Source organism: Physeter macrocephalus, chromosome 11 (genome assembly GCF_002837175.3).
Source record: "Physeter macrocephalus isolate SW-GA chromosome 11, ASM283717v5, whole genome shotgun sequence".
Classification (NCBI taxonomy): domain Eukaryota; kingdom Metazoa; phylum Chordata; class Mammalia; order Artiodactyla; family Physeteridae; genus Physeter; species Physeter macrocephalus.
This window is the reverse complement of record NC_041224.1, coordinates 45,627,738-45,639,439: the sequence shown is the minus strand read 5'-3', so window position 1 is coordinate 45,639,439 and position 11,702 is coordinate 45,627,738. Positions and strand designations below refer to the sequence as shown.

Below are 11,702 nucleotides of genomic sequence, written 5' to 3'. Positions count from 1 at the left end.
CCGAAGGATTTTGTTTCTGATTATGTCGTTTTTCTCTTCCAGGATTCTAATCAGTACCAGTTTGGTAAAACCAAAATTTTCTTCAGAGCAGGGCAAGTGGCTTATTTAGAGAAACTCCGGTTGGATAAACTGAGGCAGGGTTGTGTTGTGATACAAAAGCACATCCGTGGCTGGCTCCAGAGAAAAAAATTCCTCCGAGAGAGACGAGCAGCCCTGATCATCCAGCAGTACTTCCGGGGTCAGCAAACCGTGAGGTATGTTGGAACCAAGAAGATTGTGTGCCATCATATGGCTTTCTTCGCCGTCACCTCGGGGGGCGGGGCCTCCTTTCTCCTGGGACCCAGGTGCAGATGCGTCCCCCGAGGTGGCCGTGAGCCTCCAGGTGAGATGGGTGTGTCCTCGGAGGCAGGTGGTGCTGACTGCCTGCTGTCCCCACGTGGCAGAGGTGACAACCAGGACCCTGAAGAGAGGAAGCCCTGATCAGCGTGCTGCTGAAGAGGGTCAGAATTCCTGGTGAGACCAGGTAGAGGGGCTGGGCCGCTGGTCCATGGGAACTGAAAACACCTAAGGTGATCAAGGTCCAAGTGGAACCTCAGAGTAAAGACACCAGTGACCAGCCTACCTTGCAGGTGGTGGGGCAAACCATGCCTGAGGGGACCATGGCAAGGCTCTGCCCGCAGGCACTAAGCCCCTGGGTGGGGCTGCCTGAGTGGAGGGCAGTTCTGCCGGCCACACCCACCCCGCCCCTCCTTGAGTGCTCCCAGGAGGCCATGCTGGCCTGGCCAGCAAGACGGGCATCCCTCCTGGACAGCATTTTGTGGTTCTGTGTCTGCCCTGCCTCCCTCCTTCGCTTGCTCTGAGGGTAGTTGAGGGCGCAGGTGTTTAAGGGTCAGGCTGTGTGGCTCAGCCTCCCTTGTCCCAAGCTTGAGCCTGACCTCCAGCAGCATCTGGGCTTCTGCACGTGGCTGACACACCACAGCCTTCATCTCAGCACACCCCAAACTGGACTCGCCATTCCACCACCCTACCCCCACACCAGCCCACTCTCCTCCCAGGCAACCATCTTACACAGAAACACAGCCAGCCTTGCCCTCCTGAGCCTCTGGTGTCAGTTAATAGCAGCAGCCTCCAGGGCAGGAAACTCCAGAGCTAGCTTCTTCCCCAAACTCATGCTTCCCTTTCCGTTTGGGAATCACCGTGGCCTGGGATGCTATTCCCTGCTTGCCTCTTGTGTCTGTCCCGTTCATTTCATTCCTGCACCCCTGCCCTGGACGAGGCCTTCCTCCTCGTTTGCCTTTCACTCTGCAGCACAGCCCTCCACCTGCTTCCTTTCTCTCCCATCTTCCTAAAGCAGGGCCTGCCCTGCTCCTGCCATGAATGCCTCCAGTGGCCCCTGTTTCCCACAGAAGAGCACTCAGGTTTCAGCGTGGTATTCACGTCCCCCCATGGCCTGGATGCAGCTGTAAGCCTGGAAGCTCTGTGAGGACAGGGACCATACTTGTCTGTTCCCAATGCATCCATACCTAAGACCCAGCACAGTGATTGTCACATAGTAGGTGTTCTATACATACATATATATATATATATATATTTTATAACAAATTGTCCCCATCTATCTTTCTCACCTCACAGACTACCAGTTTTCTCCATGTATCTTATATTCTAGCAATTCCAGACAAATTCCCTTTTTCTGAATATTTCAGGCAGTTAGGCCTTCATGCCTTCACTGGTCCCTCAGTCTGAAATGCCTTTTCCAGCCTTCAATGTCTACAGAAATCCTACTTTTCCATCAAGCCTGGCTGACATCTCAGCTCTTCCCAAACAGAATGATATTTCAGTAAGATCTCTCTTACAGATCTTTTAGTAGTTATTTTACTTTTCTTCTTTATCCCACTTGACCATTTCTAAGTCTGTCTGTTTCATGAGGTTGCAAACATTGAAGGTAAGAACTTTGTGTTCACCCCCAGACCTTCAGATAGGTCCTTCGAAAACCTTTTTCTGTAAGGGCCAAATATTTGGGCTTCTGAGGTCATGTGGTTTCTCACACAGCTGTTAAACTCTGCCTTTGTAACGTGAAATCAGTCATGGGCCATTTGTAATTAATAGTTGCAGCTGCATTCCAACAAAAGTTGACAATAATAGGTGGGAGGCTGCAGATTTGGCCCCCAGGCCGTAGTTTTCCAACCCCTGATCTAGAGCCTCCAGCGTGATTTCCCTCAAGAATGACTAGATGATTGAGCAAGTGCAATGCCAAAGCACAGTTGTGTTGTCACGGTCTCTGTGGGTATGTGAGTGACAGTGGGGTGATCTGCCTGAATGTGAAGAGTGTGGCAGTTCCCACGTGGTGCCTCGTTCCTGGAGCAGGTCCACGTTCAGATCAGGGTGGAAAGGAGAGGTAGGGGCATTGATCTTGAGTAGACATTAGCATAAACCACTTACAGCGTTTAATGTGTAGATTTGCAAAACATTTGAATATGCCTTAGTTAAGAGGTGTTGCACAATCTTACCGCTCTGGAGTAGGTGTCAGTGCCCTGTGGGTAACAGATTTACTCTGCATTTTTTTAAACCAAGGAAAGCTGTTACCGCCACAGCCTTAAAAGAAGCGTGGGCAGCCGTAATCATTCAGAAGTACTGTCGTGCATATTTTGTCCGCAATTTGTACCAACTGATTCGCGTGGCCACCATCACCATCCAGGCCTACACCCGAGGATTCCTGGCGAGGAGGAGGTATCGAAAGGTGCGGCTTTCTAGGGTGTGAGTGTCTGTTCGTACATGTCCGCTACAGGTGGGATTTGGTTATTGTTTCAAAAGTCTAGGTAGGAGAAAACATTTGCAAACGATGCTACTGATGAGGGATTAATTTCCAAAATATACAAAAAAATGCATACAGCTTAATATCAAAAAACCAACCCAATCAAAAAATGGGCAGAAGATCCAGATCGACATTTTGCCACAGAAGACATACAGATGGCCAATAGACACATGAAAAGATGCTCAACATCGCTAATTATTAGAGAAATGCAAATCAAAACTACAATGAGGTATCACCTCACACCCGTCAGAATGGCCATCATTGAAAAGTCTACAAATAATAAATGCTGTAGAGGATGTGGAGAAAAAAGGAACCCTCCTACACTGTTTGTGGGAATGTAAATTGGTGCAGCCACTATGGAGAACGGTATGGAGGTTCCTTAAAAAATTAAAAATAGAGTTATCATATGATCCTTCAATCCCACTCCTGGGCATATATCCAGAGAAAACTCTAATTTGAAAACGTACATGCACCCCTGTGTTCATAGCAGTGCTATTTACAGTAGCTAAGCCATGGAAGCAACCTAATGTCCATCAGTAGAGGAATGGATAAAGAAGATGTGGTGTGTGTGTGTGTGTGTGTGTGTGTGTATATGAGTGTGTGTATATATATATGTATATATACAATGGAATATTACACAGCCATAAAAAAGAATGCAATAATGCCATTTGCAGCAACATGGATGGACCTCTAGATTATCATATTAAATGAAGTAAGTCAGACAAAGACAAATATCATATGACTTCAGTTATATGTGGAATCTTTAAAAATGATACAAATGAACTTATTTACAAAACAGAAATAGACTCACAGACATAGAAAACAAACTTAGGGTTAGTTACCAAAGGGGATAGCGGGAGGTGGATAGATAAATTAAGAGCTTGGGATTGACATATACACACTACTATATATAAAATAGATGAACAACAAGAACTTACTGTATAGCACAGGGAACTATATACTCAATATCTTATAATAACCTATAATGGAAAAGAATCTGAAAAAGAATATATATATATATATAGGTATAACTGAATCACTTTACTGTACACTTGAAACTAACACAGCATTGTAAATAATTACAATGATTTACAATGTAAATCATTGTAATTTACAATGTAAGAAAGAATCTGAAAAAAGATAGGTAGTAGTGCTCTGTGGGTTGATTACAATAAATTCATATTTTACCCTGTAGGAATATTTTGGTAGTTATATCTCCCAACATTGGAAGAGTTGATGAGAAAAACAGTAGAGACCCAGTTTGCATTTCACAAAATCTTGTTTTAAAGATGCTGGAGGAACACAAGGCTGTGATCCTTCAGAAGTACGCCCGGGCGTGGCTGGCCAGACGCAGATTCCAAAATATCCGACGATTTGTGGTCAACATTCAGCTTACTTACAGAGTTCAGCGTTTGCAGAAAAAGCTAGAAGACCAGGTAGGTGTTCCTAATGCATCTTTCATATTTACTTTTTCTAACAGATATATTTTGTTCTGGGCCAGTTCCTTAGCTATGCTGTTGATGAAATTATTTTAAGGCAGGACAAGAAAAATTGAACATAAAATTTTCTCTGCCATTTGAGCCACAACCTTGTCCCCTTTAGCGTGCGTTGTGCATCTGCATTATATGTTAACTAGATCCTCTTAGAAGACACAGGAATGCCTACCCACCCCCTCCTCCCCAAAAAAGCAATTTCCTCCTGGTGCCAGCAAGGTAGCTGCTTAAGAGATAACTTTCCTTCCTTAATCCTGTAAAGGGTCACAGTGATCCATTACTTGTCTTGTTGGACTATGTAAACTGTCAATATATTACTTTGACCTATAGCCCTTTGTCTTAAAAACTTATATAACTGTGCTTTGACCTCTAACAGGTGGAACAGTGCTCAGAGCTTTCTGAACGATTGTCTCCTGGGTTATAATCCTTAGGTTGGCTCGAATAAAATACTTTATTTCTTTTTTAGATTGAATATTGATTAATTATTTCTTTTTGTCAACACTGTTAAGATTTATGCCCATGTTAGGAGGTTCAAACAGTTTACATGGACCAACTGAGCTAGGAAACAGAAGCACACTGTGAAGGGCTGATACATATGGTTGTGTAGGTTGCACAGTGCACAAGGGCACCTGCCCAAGAGAGCAAGTGGGGCTGAAATCCAGTCTGGCTTCACTTGCCAGCCCATGTGTCTTGGTATAAAGCTGTACTGCCTTGAGGCATGGGTGCCTTTTTCTAGTTTGCACAAAGATGCTACCTGCATGCCAAGCCATGCTCCCTCAGAGCTGCACTGGCCCAGAGAAGTTGCCGTTTTCTAACTTGCCCAAAGGTCCACGTGGTCTAGCTACAGCCCTGCCAAGTTTGGGAAGATTCCCCATACCATTCCCATTGATAGGAAAAAACTTCATATACCCTCAGCCAGTGGGAGAGAGCTGTGGAATATGCAGTGTTCAGTTCTATGAAACTTACTCCTGCATCTGTCTCGAATAGTACTGAGATTCTCCTACAGTAAACTTTAAACTTAGCCCTAGGGGTCGTTGGTGAATGTATGAATGTGCAAACAAGAAACTTTAGGTTTTGATAAAGTTTCCCCTCCTTGTGCTGTTGTGCAGCAGGCCTGCATGTTATATAGCTTGTGGAGAACAGCACTGAAAAACAGCCCTGGCCAAGTGGGAGCAGGGCCCATGGGAGTGTCCACAATCCCTGAGCTCCTTTCTAGATATTCATGTGCTTAGGGCTGCCATAACAAGCCAGCACAGACTGGGCGGCTTAAACAACAGACATTTATTTTCTCACAGTGCTGGAGGCTGAAAGTCCAAGATCAAGGTGTTGGCAGCGTTGCTCTTTTCCGAGGGGTTTCTCCTTAGCTTACACATGGTCTTCTTCTCCCTGTGTCTTCACATCATCTTCCCTCTGTGTGTGTCTGGGTCCTAATCTCTTCTCATAAGGACACCAGTCATACTGGATTAGGGCCCACCTGTATGACCTCATTTTACCTTAATTACATCTTTAAAGAGCTAACCTCTAAATACAGTGACGTTCTGAGGTACTGGTGGTTAGGACTTCAGCATGTGGATTTGGGGGGATGGAGGGGACACAGCTCAGCCCACCACATTAGGGCTGTCCTGGAGCTCCAGGGTTGGACTAAAAGAGCCACCCGCTCAGGAAGGCATTTGCCTAACTAGCTCTGCATCCCTATTTTCACTAGGTTGAAGGTGCTTATACATGCCATTGTAATGATAACTGTGGTCAGTGTAAATAAACCTCCGACTTAGATGAGAAGTTGTGAGGAGCAAATGGAACAGCTTCTTTATTTTGGATAAACCCCTAAGTGTAGGATGTTTCTTTCCTCTAGAACAGAGAGAATCATGGGCTGGTGGAAAAGCTGACCAGCCTGGCTGCTCTTCAGGCCGGTGACGTGGAGAAGATTCAGAAACTGGAATCAGAGCTGGACAGAGCAGCCACCCACAGGCAGAATTATGAGGAGAAGGGGAAGAGGTACAAGGCTTCCGTGGAAGAGGTCTGTGCTGGAAGTGACTATGGGCATAGGTTGTGAGTCGTGCCGTGAAAGAGATCACAGTGCAGCATTTTCCCACAGAGTAGACTTCTGCAGGGCAAATCAGATTTTGCCATTGGCTTCCATTACCGAAGAGAGCCTGCATCTTAGGGGAGGGGAGATCTGAGGCCTAGAGTCCGGGTGGGGGCAGAAGAGGAGGCTAATGCTTCAAGAAGCACAATATAAGGTTTCCTCTTCCTTTCCACGTTTGTAAAGTGATGAAAGGCCTGAAAAAGAGCCCTGGTCAGATGCTTCCCTCTCTTCCAGCATGACCTTGATCTCCTGTCACTTGTCCACCTGGTGTGCACCCTGGAAGCATCATCCCCAGAGCATCAGTGCAAAACATGGGCAGGTTTTCATCTCTGTGGTGTAGTAAAAAGATCAGTAAACATAAAAACCAGATATCCCAGGTTCAAATCTTCTCTGTCTGGGCAACCTTGGACAAGTCACTTACCCTCTCTGAATTTTGGTTTCCTCATATGTAAAAGGGGAATAACAAAAAGGGACTGACAGAATTATTGTGAAGATAAAATTGTCAGATAAAATAATTTAACCAAGTGACTGTCATAGAGCCCTGCAAAAGTGTGAACTGCTGTTTTCTAAGCAGGTGGTCTTTATTACCGTCCGTTCTGCACCTTCTGAAGTGCCACAGCACCCACCGTAGTGGCAGCCTGGGGCCCCAGGGCGTCCCTCTACTCCCCCCGACCAGATGCCTGGCTGCACCAGCACGGCTCCTGGCATCCGCCTCACTGCCAGTCACCAGCCATCAGCACCCAGGGGCCCCCAGCTGCCAGCCCAGCAGGCACTTGGCAAGAGAACTTAGGTCGTGATCACACATCCTTCCTGCATCTCAAAGTGTGAATCCACTTTACATCATAAATTTCTTATATTAAGTATATAAATACCCTGGCCAAGCAAAAGACAGAGAAGTTTCCTTGACTTTGGGAAGACCTTGGATTTGGTTCTTTCTCCTTGATTTCAGCCATTTCTGGGCGAGGCTGGGAACTAGTGTCTGTTGAAGTCACATGGAGCCCTTGCATGTGGAGCTAAACACAGCGTCTTGCAGTGGGCTGGTGCCGGCTGTTACCTATGGATGGGAGCCGAGACCAAAAAATACTAATTTAAAAATATACAGGCAGTGGTGACAAAACTCAAAGTGAGGTTTTCAAAAAAGCATTTTTGTCTTCTCTTTGCTAGAAATTGGCAAAGCTTCAGAAGCGTAATTCAGAATTGGAAATACAAAAAGAACAAATACAGCTGAAGCTTCAAGAGAAGACTGAGGAGTTGAAAGGTAAAGCCCGAGGTGACCCAACACACATTCACCCGTTCACAAGTCCAGTCATTCAGGAAATAGGTACTGGGTGGGAACTGAGTTTCAGGCTGGACCAGGAGGCTCTGGTATAATGAGAAAACTTTCACTCCACAGAGAATAACTTTATTTAAATCGTGGCAACTGTACCCTACAGATTCATCTGGTTTATTTCCATCTTTTGTCGGAGCACAGCCGTCCCTGTCTCAGAACCTCCTGGGCCATTTACAGAGTACCGATGGGTGGGCCGTCAGCCTGGAGCTGTGATATCAGAAGATGGGGTTGGGGAGTATCTGTGGGTGGTGGTGGCAGGTATGGTTCAGAGTCTGTATTTTTGTAAACCTTGTGTCATCCTGATGCATTGTCCAGGGCACTGTTGGGATAATGTTTGTGGCTTACCAAGGATTTGCACTCACATTTCAGCTCTGTCCAAGTTACTTAGTCTAAGTGGCACCCAGGTCCTCTGCCACTGTCCTGGCCCTGAACAAAGGGCCCTGCTTAGCACTGAGCTACATCAGCCCTGAGCTGTCAGATGCAGGCCCTTGGGACCAGCAGTATCACTTTCCTTTAGAGTGTGGAGCAGCCATCCTTAGCCTAGCTCTGTCCATCTGTACTTGTCCGACTCAAATTCTAATTGCAAGCCCTTGCTAAATCTCAGAAAAGGCAGCGGCAACATGAGCCTAGTGGCTCCTCACCAGGTAGTTTAAATCACCACACTGGATTATCTGTCGTGTCCAGGAGCTATTCCTTAAGCTCCAGCGTGGGGGCAGGAGTGCAAGAGTTCAGTCCTGGGGATCTGGCACACACCTTAGGCCCAGCTGTTGGTGGATGTGCCAGCATCTGGAGAAGCACTAAGCCCTGGGGGTTCAGGTCAGAGTGCAGGAGAAGCACATGTCAGGAGGAGGAAGTAAACATCCTGAGACCTGGCCAGCAGAGCAGGCAGGGTGTTCAGGTGATGCCCAGGATGGGCGTGACCTCCTGCTCCAGATACTGTGTGCCCTGCACCCTGTCTCTAAGGGCTGATGATGTGGGTGCTGGGGCCCACGTACGTGGCAGTGATGGACAGGAAGAGGTTAGAGGTCTGTGAGTAAACCTTGAACACGAATTAGGGAAGGGCTTTTTAATTACAATCCATTCCTCTTGAGTGTTTGTCCTTTTTTCTAACTTCTTTAAGTGGAATTTCCCACAAAAAATTTTAAATTCCCACAAGTATGTCTTGAAAATTATATATTTGACAGCATTGACATGTTTGGGTGGGTAATTTTATAACTCCATCTAAAAAGTTCCTGAAAGCTTTCACACCCCATGTTTATAAACTGCTTATCCTGTGGGTCTCCCTACACATGGCAAACTGAGTTTTATGAAAGCACCAACTTCCACTTACCCTCGTGACGTGGGACTCAAGGGTATTATCGAATGCTGTTTCCCCTTTTTGAGATTCCACCTTGGGCAAAATCTCATTGCTTTGGGGAAGAAAGTCCTATTGGGGCAGCCTCTTTAGCCCATTTGCAAATAGCCCAAGATGGTAAACACCAGAATTGAAGTCAATTCTGTGAATGAATTAAACACTGAAATTATACCAAATACTGTATCTTTTAAATTAAAGCTTAAGCATTTTCCCTGGTATTTTCTGGCTGACTCATGACATTCTGAAGCAGTCATTTTGATTCAGGGACATTTTACACTGCATTAGACAAACTATTAACCTGTTGGCTTTTTTTTTTTTTTTAAACAAAGTCATGTGGAGGATTACTATTGTCACCTCATCCCTGGGCTCCCCTCTGGGACAGGACTCAGAAATGAGGTAGAACTCAAGGACGAGGTGTCAGCTAAGCACATATCGGGCTGTCAGGCTTTGATGGGCTGCATCTGTTAACCCTGCTCCCATTCTGAAGGGCACCTGTTGTGTGTGGACACGTTGGGAACGTGGAGCTGTCCTAACCAGAGGCTGTCTTGAGCCCCAGTGATTGTTTCCCAGTGGTCAGGTGCCCACTTAACCTACACTTTGTGTTGGATTCTTGTATTTAAATGCAACAGTGGCTTTTTAGACTTCCTCTTCCCCAGATGAAGACAGACACTTTATTATTTTCTTGGTTATCATGAATGAGTGATTCTCCACCAAGGCCCTTTTGTTCCCACCCCCCCGCCAGGGGACATTTGGCAATGTCTGGAGACAATTTTGGTGTCACAGCTACAGCAGAGGTGCTACTGACCTCCAGTGGGTAGAAGCCAGGGCTGCCAGTCAACATCCTACAATGATCAGGATGGCCCCCTCCACAGCAAAGAATTATCTAGCTCGAAGCATCAATAGTGCTGAGATTGAGAACCCCTGTCATAAATTGATCATCTTCTTCCCAAAGGGTTTCTGTTTATTTTTAATAATAATATTTATTGTCTCAAAGCCAACATATCTATTTTAATAAAGCAAATGGTATTCAGACCAATAAAGGTACTCTGAGTGAAACTATTTATAGATTCCAACACAACAAATTTGTGAGGGTTATTATTTTGAAACCCCCTTATCTATTTCTAACTTATAAAAAATGACAGTTATACTCTCATCTTAAGTCCCATTAATCATAAATATCACATGATTATTCTTACATTCTCACTTTCTTAAATGTGACATGAAACAATCAAGGCATTGCTTTGCGGACATATTTCAAAGAGCATTCATTCTCTTTCACAGAAAAAATGGACAGCCTCACCAAGCAGCTCTTTGATGATGTGCAGAAAGAAGAACGACAGAGAATGTATGAAATCTCATTTGCCTTAAAGCCACTGCTTTTTTCTCTCTCTGCTGTTTTCTGTTTTGCTTCTCAGCTTGCAGGTAGCAGATCACAGATACAGGAGAGCAGGGTGTGAATATTTTTAGGAAGTGAGAGACTGAGCTTTGTGAGAGCTAAGTGCCCAGCATGCACCTCTCAGACACTGCACAGGTTCTGGAGTTGTGGGCACAGTGGACCTTTATTGCCAAGACAGTGAGAAGTTCAGAGACTGCCACCTCTTCATCTTGCATTAAGTCCAAGGATGAAAATTATTGCCTCTTAAATAAACCTCCCTTCCTTCCCCTCACCCCCCACATTGTATCTGTAAACTTGACTCTTGTCTCAGGCAGTAAGGTGTGTAACCCATCTCACAAAAATTAAGACAGGTCCCCATGAGCTTGTACTGTACCAGCCCTGCTTTCCTGTCTCAGTATCAAATCCTTTGCTAAGGTCTAGAGGCTCCAGTCTGTACCCACCTCTCTTAAGAAGTCAACTCACAGGTTTTTAGATCTCTGGGGGGATTCATGGCAGGGTGTTGGGGAGAGATGGAACATTCTTGCATATCTCTGTCGGAGGCTAGAAGGCACAGGGCTGCCTGAGTGGCCGGATATACAACTTCCCTGTGAAGTTAGTTAGCAGGAGAACCTGGGTCTGGATGAAGGGGGCAGGATGCTAAGCAGTTAGGGGAGGGAGTGTCACTGAAAATCTCCAAGAGTTAACAGATACATAAAGTGTTTCATGATCCTACATCAGTTTTGTTTGTTGTTTTTTGATGTATCGTTGATTTATAATATTATATTAGTTTCATGTGTACAACATAGTGATTCAAAATTTTTATACGTTGTACTCCATTTATAGTTAGTATAAGATATTAGCTAATATTCCCTGTCTTATATAATATATCCTTTTAGCTTATTTTTTTATACATAGTAGTTTGTACCTCTTAATCCCCTACCCCTTTCTTGCCCCTCCACCTTCCCTCTCCCCACTGGTAGCCACTAGTTTGTTCTCTGTGAGTCTGTTTCTGTTTTGCTACATTCATTCGTTTTATTTTTTAGATTCCACATATAAGTGATAACACACAGTATTTGTCTTTCTCTGTCTGACTTATTTCACTAAGGTATTATACCCCCCAGTTTCATACATGTTGTTGCAAATGGAAAATTTTCTTTTTTTATGGCTGAGTAATATTCCATTGTATACATATGCCACATCTTCTTTTTTTTTTTTTTTTTTTTTTTTTTTGCGGTACGTGGGCCTCTCACTT

General features: G+C 44.9%; 1 protein-coding gene across 1 annotated transcript in view; it reads left to right on the top strand.

Annotated features, from left to right (window-relative positions):
* MYO5C (myosin VC) overlaps positions 1-11,702 on the top strand; it is a 111,101-nt gene that overhangs the window by 57,531 nt on the left and 41,868 nt on the right. The window contains exons 19-24 of the mRNA XM_024128939.3: positions 43-254; positions 2,572-2,737; positions 4,102-4,248; positions 6,158-6,322; positions 7,556-7,649; positions 10,357-10,420. Coding sequence (XP_023984707.1) covers positions 43-254; positions 2,572-2,737; positions 4,102-4,248; positions 6,158-6,322; positions 7,556-7,649; positions 10,357-10,420 — 848 coding nt within the window. The remainder of the gene's footprint in view (positions 1-42; positions 255-2,571; positions 2,738-4,101; positions 4,249-6,157; positions 6,323-7,555; positions 7,650-10,356; positions 10,421-11,702) is intronic.